General features: G+C 39.0%; 1 protein-coding gene across 6 annotated transcripts in view; it reads left to right on the top strand.

Moving 5' to 3' along the window:
• LRRC56 (leucine rich repeat containing 56) overlaps window positions 1-15,245 on the top strand; it is a 66,256-nt gene that overhangs the window by 25,142 nt on the left and 25,869 nt on the right. For 5 of the 6 annotated variants that reach the window (XM_026850645.1, XM_026850642.1, XM_026850643.1 and 2 more), the window contains one exon: window positions 5,504-5,564. The exons of the other annotated variant lie outside the window; for it this stretch is intronic. In XM_026850645.1, coding sequence (XP_026706446.1) covers window positions 5,504-5,564 — 61 coding nt within the window. The remainder of the gene's footprint in view (window positions 1-5,503; window positions 5,565-15,245) is intronic. 6 annotated transcript variants of the gene reach the window in all.

Here is a 15,245-nt window from a genome sequence, read left to right as displayed (position 1 = left end):
AAGAATAGTTAAGCAAGTACAGTGAAGGGGGCTTTTGTCTTGAATTATACATCCACTTTGCATTGGTATATTCTGTTTATTTCATAAACAGGTATCTTTCTGATAGGCACTTGATAATTTAAGGTAAATTACCTCCGTTTCTTGCAAAGATCATCATCTACTCAGTCATGTTTCCTCCAGTTGATAAGAAAATCTCATTATGCCATTTCTACAATGCTCGAAAATGGCGCTCCCATTCCTGTGCCATTTTATATTAGCTGTGACAAGCAAAATGTTTCAATTTTTTCACTCTGTACTTCCCATTCCTTTCCATTACTAGAATAAATCCCTTCTTTCTGCTCCTTGTGGTTAGGCTTTTGCAACTTTTACAGAATACAGAGCACTATTCCCGTGTTGCAAACAATTTCTGTCTTGTTTATGTCCCACTGCTTGCTCCAAGAGTTAGCCCTTGAGGGCTATAAAAACAGCAGCTGCAGGTCCCCACTGCTTTTGAGAATAACAGACAGCAAACCATCCTGAATTTCTTTCTGTCTTTTGTTTTAAAGTGCCTTTCTGAATTTTCTCCCTGTGAAAATCTCTTTGCAAATGTCAGCAGGTGGCTGGGGCAGAAAGTTTGCCACTTCATGCCCTCAGCGATCATCAGTCCCTTGCAGGTTTTTTTCACATGACAGTTGATTCTTGGGTGCATGGAGTAAGGCCTAAATTTTTAGGGATATCTTAGGGCAGTTTGCACCTTCAGGGTGAATGGTGTAAGCAAGGCTCCTGTTGAAGGTGTGTGGCTCATGGTGTGCTCCTTGCTGGCTGCCTGCCCCTGAAACCGTGCACTGCTGGCCTTGTCCCTGGTCACAGGGGTCTGGATAAACAGCCTGAGGGAAGGCGTAGGGTAAGAACCAAAACAGCTGGAATGACAGAAGTTCTAGCATGATAGAAGGAAAGAAAAGCTTTTGCACCATTAGGACAGTCAAGCAATAGTGGTATCCAGAGAGGTTTGAAGTCTCCATCCTTGGACGTTTCCAAGACAGCTGGGTGAAGACCTGAGCACCCTGGTCTGATCTCACAGAAGACCTGACTCTGAGCAGGAGGCTGGGCTTGAGACTCTGGCCTGTCCAGCCTGGACTGCTCTGTAATTTGGTGTTTCTGTTTTCATTCCAAACCTGGCTAATTAGCTTTCTCTATAGCCATATTCAGTTACCTAATACCTGGCTCTCACGATATTCCTCAGCTGCAGAAGGTAAGAGCATCATTATCATCAAGGAATTATTTGTTTGGATGATCAGTTTGCACTCTGTAAACAAAAATTGTTTTAACTGTTTTTATGTGTGAAGATAAAAAAGGTTGTGCAAGCTCTTAAATGGCCAGGTAAAAGAGTTGCAAGTTACTAGACTGCACATAACTCTGGGTCACCTGGAACCTTGCAGCACTGGAATCCCAAGTTTACACCGCAATATCCACTTGAGAAACATTTCAATGTTTGCAAACATACACAGACTCTAACACAAGCATGGAGGGCCTACATCTCCTTCAGCAAGATTTCTAGAGTAATTTAAAACATGTTGCTCGAGTTTTTCTTAAGAGCGGTCCACTTTGGGATGTGCTAAGCTTTAAAGTGCCGTCCCACTGACCTTTCCCAGTTTGTCAGGTCAGCCTCTACACAATGGCCTGACATAGTGGGGAGTAACTGTTATGCTTCTTAGAGACAGGGTGTGGGCTAAAACATGAAAAGACCGATTTTAAAATATTTTCATGTGTGATTAGTTTTAAAATTAAGGAAAGGCTTCATGCCAGAGCTTGAATCTAAGTCTTAGCGGGACTTGGGATAACTGCTGAAATCTCTAGCTGTTTGCTTTCAGTGCACCTTGCTGAGTGACAGGCAAAAACTGAGCTGCCCTGGCAAGTCTTGTATCCAGCTTTGCAGCTCTTGGACTTGACTTCTGTGCTCTTCAGCTGTATGTAGGCTTCAGTTCATACTCAAACAGATGGACTATTTCCTTTTAATTAGCTTATCCCTTCGGCTTTGACTGCTGACAGACCTGGGACCACATTCATGACTGGCTCATAGAAATTCCTGTTGAAAGTAATGGTGGGATAGAGTCATTTAAGACACTACATAGTTCTCTTATTTCTAAGTGATTTTAATAGCTACAAATCAAGTTACCCACAGTGCTGTTCGCTGGTACTTATTGAATTGTTGCCTGCTGGTGGCCAGGCTAAGTTGATTATCTGTCTGGGGACTGCTGCTTCCCTTGAACATGTTTTATCAAGGAAAAGCTCTGCTAAAAGTTCAGAAGTAGGCACGCGTTATTTTTCACGCAGGGTCATCATCTCTCTTTCCTCTTGCTCTATTTGTTGCTCTTCCTGATGCGAAGCCAGGAGAGATTTGTCAGCAGCCAGTGTCCCCGTGGTAGGTGTTTGTGTGTGGAATCCAGTGCAGAGGCTGGAAGCGTGAGTCCAGCGTGTGCAGCCCTGCCCGCGCAGGTCTTCTTCAGCTGGCACTGACAAGCTCCACTGGGAAGGTGCCACAGCATCCACTGCAGCAGGGCTTGGGCACGCTCTCCAGGAGTCACAAGTACATACTGGGGCAGCAAGGTTATGTTAAACCCTGCACTGATGTGGGGTTTTGTGAGATTCTCATCTCGGGTAGCTACGCTGCAGCTAGCTTGGGTTTGCCTGGAAGTGCTGGGGTCTTATCTCCAGTTGTGTTGCCCAATTCACCCAGAAATGTGCAAAAAATGCACATTCAGAACACGCATAGAAGTAACAACAAGGTGATGTATCTTACTTGATCAAACACAGCTTAAGTGAATTAAATAGCCTGTTTAATTTATGTATCAGGTTGCTCTTGCCAGAAGAGTTGCAGCCTGTGTTCACATGCCTGTTTTGTACCGTAAGATCAACAAAACATGAAGGTGTACTTTTAAAATTAATATTAAAAGTTAATATTGTTGATATTTTGAGTATGTTTATGTTAGTGTAAGAATAAATTGCATCCTTGCTCTCAGGAAAGATGCTATGAGAGTTAAAATTAAGAACATTATAAGTAGTTGTTACATATGGATAGATCTCTTTTTGTCATCTTCATTTTATAATTTTCTCTTCTTAAATCAATCTTCCAGTCTCTAATCTATATATAAGGCATTGAGACTATAAAAACCAGCAAAATCAAATGGACAATGAATTCTTAGCACCACAGAACACTTACATATCTAATATAAAACTTAAAGGAGGGAAGAACCTGCAGAATTGGAGAAATATATTACAAAAGTCTTGTTGGCAGAATTTTGCACCACTGCACATAATATATTTTTATTTTAGTCTAGTAAACAGCACATTAGAACTTAACACTCTACAAGTTCCCAGGAGTAGATTGTGCCAAAATATAATAAAATGTCTGAAATGGAGGATCAAATTACAATAATGAAGTAACCAGATGTGAAAATTATATCGTCAGCCTGTCACTCTGCCTCTTTGAATCCTTTAATAGTTGGGTTTTTTCCCTGAACCAACCCTAAATGCATTCAGTGAAAAGCTTTTTCTTGAGCTAGTCTCTCCATTTCTCTTGAGCTAGTCTTCTTGACTACTTCTGCTTAATACTAGTTTCTAAGACTCATTTGCTTTGTAATGCTTTGCAATAGCCTTACCTTGGTAACCCTTTAAACTCTCTGATTGAATCTGTGGCAATCCGACTGCTGTGTTGAGGCTGGAGAGGCTACTGCATCCTCCTTGTTCTTTCTTTTAACACTTTGGGGAAAATCATTTCATCTTTCCATTCTTCAGGTTTCTTGCCAGAAACACGATAGCATTTTTTTTTTAAATCTAGACTTTTTTTTTTTTCCTGGGGGGTTTTTATTGGTGCATGGATTATATCTGAGGAGGTCTTTGCTTAGTAGCTAGTATGATTGCTGTGGATAATTAACAGGGATCCTAGTATCTCCTCTGTCAGGACTCCAAACTGTTTTGTTGCCATACCTTATAAAACTTGTTTGATGTGAGAAAGTATGTCCTGCAAGATGAGATGCTGTGTTATAATTTGTACTACAATCTCCTATGGATTATGGTAATTTATTTAAAAAAAGACTAACAAATTGCATGATGTGTTTTGAATTTTTAGTGTTTTCTAAAGAGCTTTGCAAAGACATGAGGTTAAATATTTGCACTATAGCATGATGATCAATATGTGTATTATAATCACTCCCAAATAGCATTAGATATAGATAATGCTTCTACTAAAACATGATTTATTACAATGTTTTTGACATAAATGTTCTTGTTCTGTTTGGGGAAATGGGATGAACAACATGACCTCCTTTGTTTGCTTTTTGAGATCCCACTCCCTTTTTCTTTTTCTTTAATTTCTTTTTTTGGGTTTTTTTTTTTTCTTTTGATCCTTTGAAAAGAGCTGGAATTATGTCCTTCTGGACACTGCTAAATTATCCTTGCCAGAGAGAGATTACTCAGAGTATGCAAAAAAGTATTTGCTGAGAACAAATTTTAATGTTTTAGCAATGATCCAGTTTGTCTAAAATTGGTATTACCTCTACATGGTTGCACGTTATACTCAAGGATACTCACCAGCCATGAGTAAACTCTGCTAGTGGGAATGGATAAAAAGTTGCTGTTGTCAATAGCAAATATCTCCTGGGACTTGAGCCAAAGTATTGGGAATAATTTGGGAATCCTGGGAATAATCCATATTATTCGGTAGCTTGAGTGTTTTGGTCTATGATTTTGGTTCAGAGATATCTGTAGAACCAACCAAAAAGGCAAATGTCTCTCAGAAATAGAAAAAAAGGCATTATTCAAAGTAATAACAACAGAATACTGAAGTTTTCATTGATATGAAACTTGTACAGTTGAATAGTAAACAATGGATCACATCCAGAAAATTAAAAGGAGAAGGCAATTCTTAGCAAAACATAAGTAGCATTTTTGGGGACCTCTGAACTTGGAAGGTGATGTTGTGACATGGGAAATGATGCTTTTGTTGTTTAACTCAAAATTACATTTTGAAGAAGTGTGACTTAGCCGTGTATCCAATAAGTCCATCACTACTTGCCAGTAAGTAGGTAGAAAAAGATTCTTGGGGAGAGAAGCAAGGTCATGATGTAGAAATCGGAGGCCATGGAATGCTATACTCTAAAGCATCCCTTACCTCTCCAGAGTATCACTCAGTTAATAGTCAACAAGGCTCGGCAATCAAACCAAAACAGTCACCCGACAAGCAAGTTTCTGCTGTCTGTCTGCAAAGGTGCTCTCTCAGAATTGTCAGAGAGGGGTTCCAAAGGTTATAATTGGGCAGTCATGCAGGATGTTGCAAAAATGCAAAGGGTGAAATATTTTTTGAGTGAAATAATCTCATTAATTTTCTTAGAAGAGGTCCAGCGTAGATCTGGCAGAAACAGGTAAGAAAAACGTGTAAAATTAGATGCTTCAACTAGTAATTGTCAGAAGTTTCCTTTAATCTACTCCCAGGTCTGCAAAGTGATTCTTTATTCTGTTCCCATAGGTGCCTATCTACCTAATCTGAGAGAACTGAAGTTGAACAATAGCTTGCTTGTGTCTGTGAGGTAAGAAATGAATGATAACTGAAATAAGCATAAAGAATAAGAGCCCTCAATTTTATTTAAGTGATAAAATCTTCATTAACGCTGCTTTCATTTCTTCCATTTACCCATGCCGTGATAATGGATTAGGTCATGAATACACGCTCCGCAACCACATAAGTTTAAAACAGGACCTGAGCTGGAATAAATCAGTGTAGCTGCAACCGTGCCAATGAATTAGCCCCAGTCTGCCACCAGGGAAGTTCCTGCCATGCTGAAGACCATGGAAATCGGTTGCAAATTCGAAAGGAGATAGAAATTTGCCTCTTATCTATGACTAGGTGCTTGGATTTCAGAGTGTTTCAGCCTTTGGGCTTTTAGTGTGCACAGTAGCCTGTTCTATACAGGTCAGACCAGTTCTTCAGCTGATGAAAATCACTTTGGCTTTATTGAAGTCAAGGAAGTGGCGTTTATGAGAGCTGCTATGAAGACTGCGTGGCCCTGGCTTGCTGAACTCCATGAAAGCATCACACTTTTTCTCTCAAACAACTGGGGAGTTGACAGGTTAGGAAGGTAGAAGTGAAAACCATCACAATGAAGAGGCAGAGCTGTTTTCTCTCTCCTGTGCCAATATCTGTATTACCCTTGGTAATTAATGCATAATACAGTTCATATCAGTAAAGGGCTGTGCAAAAGGCCATTCTTATATTAAACAGGACTACTCTCTAGCTTTGTATGGCTGATAAATTTGTGAGGGGGAAAAAATCGTGATTTTACTAGTTCTTGTTAAAGAGAACATGTTCCCTGAATAGGAAACAGCAATAAATTCATCTCAGTCTCATGCATCGTCACTAAAGTAGCTGATGAACTTCATTTGTCACACTTTGATCTTATTTTCCCCTGTTCTGGTGATGAGATGAAGTATTTGCAGGCCAATATTTTTTTTCCACCTTCTAGTCCATAACATGGAAAAGTGGTGGTTCTACATTGTTGCCATTATTTTAATGGCAACCAACCACTGTTATAAGCATGAAATTGTTCCATTATTGAAAGGGAAGAGTAAGTGGTGAGTGAAAAAAAGTACATTTTTGACAATATCAAAGACATTTTATTATTTTAAAAAGAAAAAAGTTAAAAGAGGTTTTTTGTTTGGCCAAAAATCCATATTCTCTCAAAATGTGTCAATAGAAAATGTTTTGACCAGTTCTGTTGGTATTGAACACAGGATGCAGTTCAGGAAAACTAAACTGTTTAGTTTATTTGACTTATGGCTTTAGTATGATTTTGCACATCCCTTTGCATTCTGAAACTCTAGCTTCTGTCATGATGAGTTTCAGAAAACCGTTTTCTGTGACCTGACATCCTTGTGCTCTTTGATGCAGGTAACATTTCGTCTCAAGTTGAGTTTTGATTTGATCAACTGTAATATAAATATGTTTTGGCTTGGATATCAAGTCTAATATTGTGACGCTTACCAGACACACAAAACTCAGGAGAAGTACTCACTCCTCCTTTTAAATAAGTGTGCTTTCAGTGTGCCAGTTAAATGCAATTGTCAGGGAATAGGTAAAGGAAGAAGACTGTTAGCTCTCCCAGACCAGAACTCGGTCAGTATAGTACAGCAGCAGCTTTTCTTTATTAATTCCCATCTTTGACAATCTGTCCTTGATAAACACAGGTCACTTAAGCGCACAGCCCATGCAAGCACAGCCTGGGTACTTGAGCTTTTGGGATGTCTGCATCATGTCAATTTAATGCCCATTAAAGCAACATTGCTGTTGTGGCAGTAGCAGTGCTGCTATAGCTAATGTAACATAGCTGCTTCCATTCTAGCAGGCTGTTGCCATTTACTCAAAAATGTTTAGAAATCTTATTTCTGAATTAAACATGTTGATGTTTGAATTCTGTCTAAAAAGTGATTATTTTGTTGTATTTGACCAAACCCTTGCAACTGAGGTTTTTGAGGAGGATAGAAAAAAAGTTCTTCCTTCTCACTAAAAGTAATTCCCACAGACTCTCTCAGCTATAAGGTCAGAATCATTGTGGTTGTAATTTGAAAATGGGCAGCAGATAACAGGAAATGTCTCCTAAGGACAGACTGGAAAATTGGTTTGTTTACTGAAAAGAAGGTAAGGACAGAAAAACAGGCAAAAGATAGTGTTTCATACATACTCAGGATGTTAAAAGCATGCTATATTTTCATGCTGTATTATGTGAAAAAAATGTATTACGGTGAATCACTATAAACAAAAGACTGTGTATGCATGAGTGGGTAATAAGATGGGAAACTTGCTTTTTGTCACTTTATTTTTGTTTCATTACATCTTGCAGAGTAGAATTTCCTAATTATTTTAGGATGAAATGGAATTAAAACATCTTTCTTCAGTTTGATAATGGGGGAAGAATTCTCTTGATAATAAACTGCATATAGGGAGATGTCAAAATAAGGATTTATGGTCCTGACTTTAGTTACTGATGTTTTGGGATACAAATATTCCTGTCAACCTCACATAGGAGTGTAGGTTATGAGGATGCTGATGTGCCCATTGCCATTTCTTTGATAGAAATCAAAGAAGGGATGTTCTAGCAGTTGAGGAATCAAGGTAGTTGTGTAATACAATTTTCTATGTGAGAGCAAGGCTTGCTAGGTCAGTAGGTTTGGATATTGGCTCTTCCTGGTAGTTCCTGAAGGAGTTCTGGTTCCTTTGATGGCGAATGTGGTTGAGTTACTTTAGTTGTAAATTCATGGTCCCTTCCCCAACCCTTCTAAAGCTTGCATTACCTTTGCATACCTGAAACTTTGAAAGGCTATATGTAAGTGAAGGATATCATTATCAACGAGTTAACCCATAAGGAAAATATATTCACGTTTATTTGTAGATAATCCAGCTTGTCAGTTGAAAGGGAATTTCTTTTTTGGTTGTTAATGGGTTTTAGTGTTCTGCTGGCGCTTGGCTAAAGGGGAACAGCTCTGGAAAATACAGTGTATTGAGGAAAGAAATTAGTTCAGATTGTTGTTAATTTTCTAAATCACACTAATTTTATGAATCCTTGTTTGGTGACCTTCACCCATCTGCTAGCAGCTAAGAAATTCTAGATTTATGAACTGATAATTGAGGATGAAACATGGAGCCTATTCTGAAGAGTGCCTGTTAAAAACTGCCTTTTTTGGGATTTGTGATGACACAGATTCCTTGTCTTTGTAATGTTTCCAGTAAAAGAACTATATTTCAAGGCCAGTGAATTACTGCTTCTGCTCTGGTATGTAGTGTATGGTTTTTTTGGTTTGTTTTTTTTTTTTTTATCAGATTGCTTTTATTCTCAATTCAGGGATGAATGAAAAGATCTGTTTTAAAATGTTAGATAGAGATCTTTATGAAAGGGCTTTTAAATCAGATAAGGGAACCTCAGGAACTGCCTCCCCTGAGTTTATAACAGAAGCTGTTGCACCAGCTGAAGTTCATTTCCTCCCATTCAGCTCTATGCATTGTAGCCAGCAGAAGACTGGTCTTAAGCAACTTAAGCAACTGCTTGTAACAGAGAGAGTTTATTATATTTGAAGTGAGATGAAATGCAGAGACTGCAAACTGTAGGGACAAAAATAAGTATGAGGGATATAAGAAAAGGAAAGCAGATTTCTTTCATCCAGACAGAGTTAATATTTTGTTGCTGCAGTCTATGTTGCATGCAGTTCTCAGATTGCTCTTGCCCTGTTGCAGAAGAGTCCCCCGGAACAAGAGGACAGTAATCCTGGTCCATTTGGGTCAGTAAAGTCATCATGGGAGAGTGGAAATGAGACAGCTGTCCTGAAGGTTCAAATGAGCAAGGTGCAGAGTACATTCAAATTCAACAATTCTCATGCTTTCATGAGTTTTAGAAATTATTTGTTTGGTTTGGTTTGGTTTGGTTTTTGTAACACCAGCTCCCAGGGACAAGACTGGCTACACAGGACTCTCTGCATTCAATTTCTGAAAAGTTTTAGGCCTTCTTGGCTGTGAAAAAATAACTGAAAATGTGAGCCAAGTGATTTGAGTAAGGATTTTGGTGATCATTTCATGACTTTAAGAAACCAGAGCCAAACCAATTCTTTCTTAATTGAGGGTAAGGGTTTTAAACCAATGTAGAAAAATATTTTTGAGACTTGATTCAAGATCTTTAGGAATTTGAGTTTAGCAATATTACTCCTTGGTATTTATCCAACAAAGAGTTTAAGCAATGCTCACCTCTGACAGTCACAAAAAGTTTGACTGTGGAATTGCTCACAAGCTGAAAATTGAACATAAGTCCAAGTGCTTAGCTGGATCTGGACCAAGTTACACCATCTTGTATAAGACTGAGCTGCGACACTGCTCAGTTAGTGTGTCTCTAGGCACCCGCTGTTTGCTGGATAGTTTTCTTTCAAACAGAATAAATTTAGGGGCATCATTCCCCTAAATTTGTTTCTTCCTTGTCATTTTTACTTACTCCTTTTCTTGCTCTTTTTTTCTGCAGTTTCCTTTTTCTTCTGCTTGTCATTTCTAATTTTTTGCAGTTGCTGCATTACTATGTCTTATGAATGCAACATAGGTACTACATGTAAATGCAATGGGTTCTGTGCAGCAAGAATCGGCATTCCTTTTATCATAGATAAAAATCCCAAAATGTTTTCTAAAATTAATTCAGTTACTTAGTTTGCATTAAAGATGCAAATGTTTGTCAACAGATTATTTGTATTAGAGTATCACAGAATCAACAGAATGGTTTGGGCTGGAAGGGACCTTAAAGATCACCCAATTCCAACCCCCCTGCCCTGGACAGGGACACCTTCCATCAGCCCAGGTTGCCCAAAGCCCCGTCCAACCTGGCCTTGAACCCTTCCAGGGAGGGGGCAGCCACAGCTTCTCTGGGCAGCCTGTGCCAGGGCCTCACCACCCTCACAGGGAAGAATTTCTTACAGTAGTTTCTTACAGTGTTTAATGAGGGATCAGGGTATTCTTGCTCTAGGTTGTACCTATGCATGCAGTCAGAGAACTACTGCTCTGGTTTGGTCGGGGTGAATCCCTTCATGTCCATATTTCAGTGCCCAGAGCATCACTTTTCTGAATGGGGAAAGCATTTAATTTCAAATGCATGCTAGTTTCTTTAGGGAGTGTTTCTGTTGTTTTTTTTTTTGTGTAGCTAGCCTGAAAGTCTATGCTATGAAGTCTATCTTAAGAATATGTCCTTTGAGGACTTTGGGTGCTTGCCAGGAGATAGGAAAGCATTTGAGTTGAATCTTAATCTCTGTATTAATGAGTCTTCTCTGTATTAATGCCTGAAGATCCCTGGGAATATTGCAAACCTTGGCAAAATTGCTGTGACTTCAGGTTTTATTTAGCATTGACAGTTTTAAGGACATTAATATTCTTGATAAAAAGTAATGATTTGGGGACAGAAATGTACCTACTTTTAATCAAGTGCATTATTTTCATTAAAGCACAGCCTACCTGTCTGCCTTAGGCCCTGGGGAAATCTGATTTATCTGTTCTCTCTGAGATGTCCAGCTCTCCCTTGACTAGGATGGTCATGTAATGTTTCTGTCTTTTCTTGGTCAGGTCAGGTGCCCAAAGTAGAGAATGTGAACGTCTTTATGACTTTAGATAACAGGGAATCTGATGGGCTTATTCACCAGCAAGGGAACCTGAACTTGTTTTCTGTACAAATGCACCATTGTGGTTCTGCAGCAAGCACAGAGAACAGCAAAACAAGTTTGTGGCCTTGCAGACTCTTTCAATCTTGCCTTCAGCACTATTTTTATGCAGCCCTCCCTAGCTGAAGCTCCCCTGCCACCTATTTCAGGCTGTACAGAGCATACCCGTGAGGAACAGGGTTATGAGGCAGGTCCTACCACTGCAGCTCCAAGTTTACAAGTCTCTGGTTGTGACAGGATCAGTGGGGAGGGTCTAGTGCATTCATCTCATCTTAGGGCAGAGAGAATCTGCCCTCATTGACACCTGAGCAGTTCCACAGAGCTAGTTTTCTTCCCCCAGGGGCACCACTATCATCTTTCTATTTTGTGATCCAAGCAGCAGTACAGTACAGGGCATGAAAACCGTAAGAAAATTGTCAGAAACACTTTTTGCAACGTGAACGTGGCTAGTAAAATAGCAAAGTAAATAAATAATAGATAATGCATGCTGCAAGTCTGCCAGTAATCACCTGAAAAGCAAGGTAAGCCCATCATTTAATGAATAATTGTGCCCCTTCTCTACCCATCGTCTGAATAGACACACGACTTTGTGTATATTTGGTGAAAAGTGACCTTTCCTTTCAGGATGTTTTCTCGTGCCATTCACCCATTCGAGATGACAGTTCAGCTTCTCTTTGCTGCTGCCTCAGCCCCTACCGTGCTAACATAGCTCTGTTGAGTATTTGAGCAGTAAAACCTCTGCTGAAACTTGGGCTTGTTGACATGAAGCCCTCAAACCTTTTCCATGTACAATTTTCTCTGAGGTCCAGCTTCTCTTGCCGTTGTCCAGCCAGGAGATGCAGCTCATCTCAGAGCAAGCACACCCTGAGCTGTGGATGTGCTGACAGTACAGCGTGTTCCAAGGGGCCAGGGGACTAGAGTGGAGATGGTGGACACTTCTCAGCTTTTCCATTCTTGTGAGAAGAGCTGAGGATAGAGGCATCCTGCCTGCCTTCTCTGGCATTTGAGAGCAGTCTGGTCCCATAGGAAGAATCCAGCCCTTACTCTTTTAAGGTCAGCAAGCAGAAACAATTGCATGCATCCACACCTGCAAAAGCCACATCTCTGTACACCATTTCTCCTTCATCAAGAAAACACACAGATAAAAGCTTTTGTCATTTCTAAAGGGAGTCCCTGAAATTCTCTATTAATCAGTGTTTTGGTCTTAAAAATACTGTTTGCTTACAATTAGCAATTATTAAGATGCACCTATTGCTTTTAGTGAATGAGGAACATTTTAGGGGTCCACAAGCTCACCTGATTCCAGTCTCGGGGATTACAGGGGCAGCTTTACTCTTTGAATCAACTGGAGATAGCAATGGCAATGACCAGAGGCTTTGTGGCTGAGCCGCTGGACCAGGGTTTCAAAAATACAACGCAGTTCCTCAGTTACCTGTTGTTTCTACAGCATCTTTGGTTAGCTGTAGAAATTTGTTGTATTTTCAATCTTGGTTGTTTACTTTATATATTACTCCAGGGCAGACACAGCCTTTTGAATGAGTTATGTACAAGGCTTTGCTTAATGGGATCATGATCTCACTTACATGCTCTGGATGGATACTATAATATGATAAGTAAAAACATTGGTAATAACTAACTGATTTCTGCCAGCAAATAAGTACTTACATGCCTGGCTATTAGGGTTTGCAGCTGCTCGGTTTCAGCTGTCAGTGTCAGAGATCACTTACGAAAATTTACACCTAAGTGTTCATTTTAGTCAGTGATGAGAAAGAATGGTTATAATAATTGTCTGAGAAAACACAAAGAACTGGGTTGGCAAGAAGTAGTAATTAGCCCATTGCCAGTGGAGCTATCCAGCTGTGGAGGGGTTGTCTTCATGGAAATAGGTAGGAAAATAATCTTAGCATTAGTTTAATGGGTTTGTAGGTTGTTTTGATTCTCTCCTACAAGACAGTTGCTTTTCTGCAGCTTGTTTGGTTTTCTTATTGAAAATAATTACGTTCAGTGGGAAATTATGTTCTTGGAATGCAAGGTAAGTGCTGAGTTATAAAAGGGAAGGAGTCAGGTTGGAGGGGAAATTAAGCAATGTGGTTGTATTCATCAGTTGGTAACTGCCAAGCAATATGAATAAACAATGAAGAAATAAATAGAATTTCAGTATACAATCAGGTTTTATAATCTAATGCCTATAAAATATTCTCCATGCTCCAGCTCTCCAGTTGATTTAGTTATTTTTTTGTTAACACATTACAGCACACAAAGAACCTGTTGCTATTTTTCCCCTAAAATACAGGCACACTTCTTTTTCTCTAGATTTATTTCTTATTTACTGTTTGGCAAAGTTTTATCCCTCTATCCTGAGATCTTTACAGAGTGCATCAAGTCTCTCAGGGTGGGATCAATCCCTGCAAAAAGAAATACAGAAACGCCTTCGTGTATTAGGAGGTGAAGTTTGTGACTCCATCAGTAGGTATAATAATGGGTGCACGTTCTTCACCCTTTGCCTTAAGCTACACTGTGTGTTCTCCTCATGGAAATGAGAACCTGAACACAGAGGTCTGGTAATGAAACCTACCACCCCGCTTTTGGTAACAGAAGTTTTATGAAGGATTGTGTGTTTGAAAGACATCTGTGGCATCTCCTGGTTTGAACTTCATCAGCCTCACAGTCCTACCACTCCACGTTCTACTGCTTCATGTCACCATAGGCAAGAACTTACAGAGGTTTGGTTTACTCTGCTTATTATTGTTTAGTTTATTTTGTCTTTATTTATAATTATAATAATTATCCCTATTAAGGTCCCACAGACTTTTTTTTTAAAGTTCTTGCTCTCAACATCCCAAGCTAAGCCCAATTGTAAAACATAACATTTGTTCCATAAGAACTTCTCTAATTAAAGAAAAAACATGTTTTATTGCCACATGTTACATTTTGGCCCTAAAAATAGTAAGAATCAGTAGCATAAATTTTATCCTTTATAAAATAAACACATTAAAATACAGCTGCTAAATCATACTGGAGGATTTTTTTAAATATTTGAAAGTGTGCTAATTTGTATAATGAGTCTTATTTTGTCACTCTTATGTGTTTAAATAGTACAGCCAGCATTGCTGAAAGGACCTTCTCTAAGGTTCATCTATGTGAATAAGCAAATTCTGACTATTTTGGGTATTAGCTCTAATCTACAATATGCAATGATTCTTCCCACTACTTTAAGGGAAAAGTGCACATTTTTTTCCTGAATGGATTGGGTTTTTTTGTTTTCAATAATCTCATTATTTTTTATTAAATAGTTTAGGTTAACTGGTGTTTACTTTTAAACTCACAAAGTGTTATAATTAGGGGGAGTCATCTCTGTCTAACTTATACACTCATTAATATTAAATATCACTCATAGTCATCTTCTCTGAGGTTTTATTCCTTTTTGTCTTCCCAAGCTAATTTAATGGTGCAGAAGAAAAGTTAGTCTCAACATAGTTTGAAAGAAAACTGTATATCTATCTATCTGAGTCTTGTGAAAGGTTATTTCGTTTGCTACCATCTGTACTTAACAGTGATACCAGACTGTTTGTACAATGTGTTTGAGTTAGCTTATATAAAAATTGATAGGTATGTCAATTTGGAAACCTTTGTTTTCACTGGAGAGATACAGAGAAATTCATGGTGAGAGTGTATACTTTTGAATAATGTGGCAGGTAGCAGGTTACGTGACTCTTCTGCAGCTGTTTTGGGGAATATTTTTCCCTTACTTCACAGCCAATGGCCGGCCAGCTCAGTTAATAGAATTGCTTTTATCAAGATGATATAGACCATAGCCAATGAAGGGTTTTATCCCAACTCATCAACTGGTTGGAAGTCTACATGGTACATGTTTCTCTTACACAGACACTGTGTATTATTTCAGTGATGAAGGAACTGATGAAAGTCTGTAAAGGAACCGTTGCAATTCCTGCAAGGGAACCCTTGCAAATTAGTCTATAAAGGAACTGTTACTTGTGGGTGGCAAATACCATTGCCTCTAAAGCTAGGTCAGGATG

The sequence above is a fragment of the Athene cunicularia genome (genome assembly GCF_003259725.1).
Source record: "Athene cunicularia isolate RWA chromosome 5 unlocalized genomic scaffold, athCun1 chr5_part2, whole genome shotgun sequence".
Taxonomy (NCBI): domain Eukaryota; kingdom Metazoa; phylum Chordata; class Aves; order Strigiformes; family Strigidae; genus Athene; species Athene cunicularia.
This window is presented reverse-complemented; position numbering and strand designations above follow the sequence as displayed.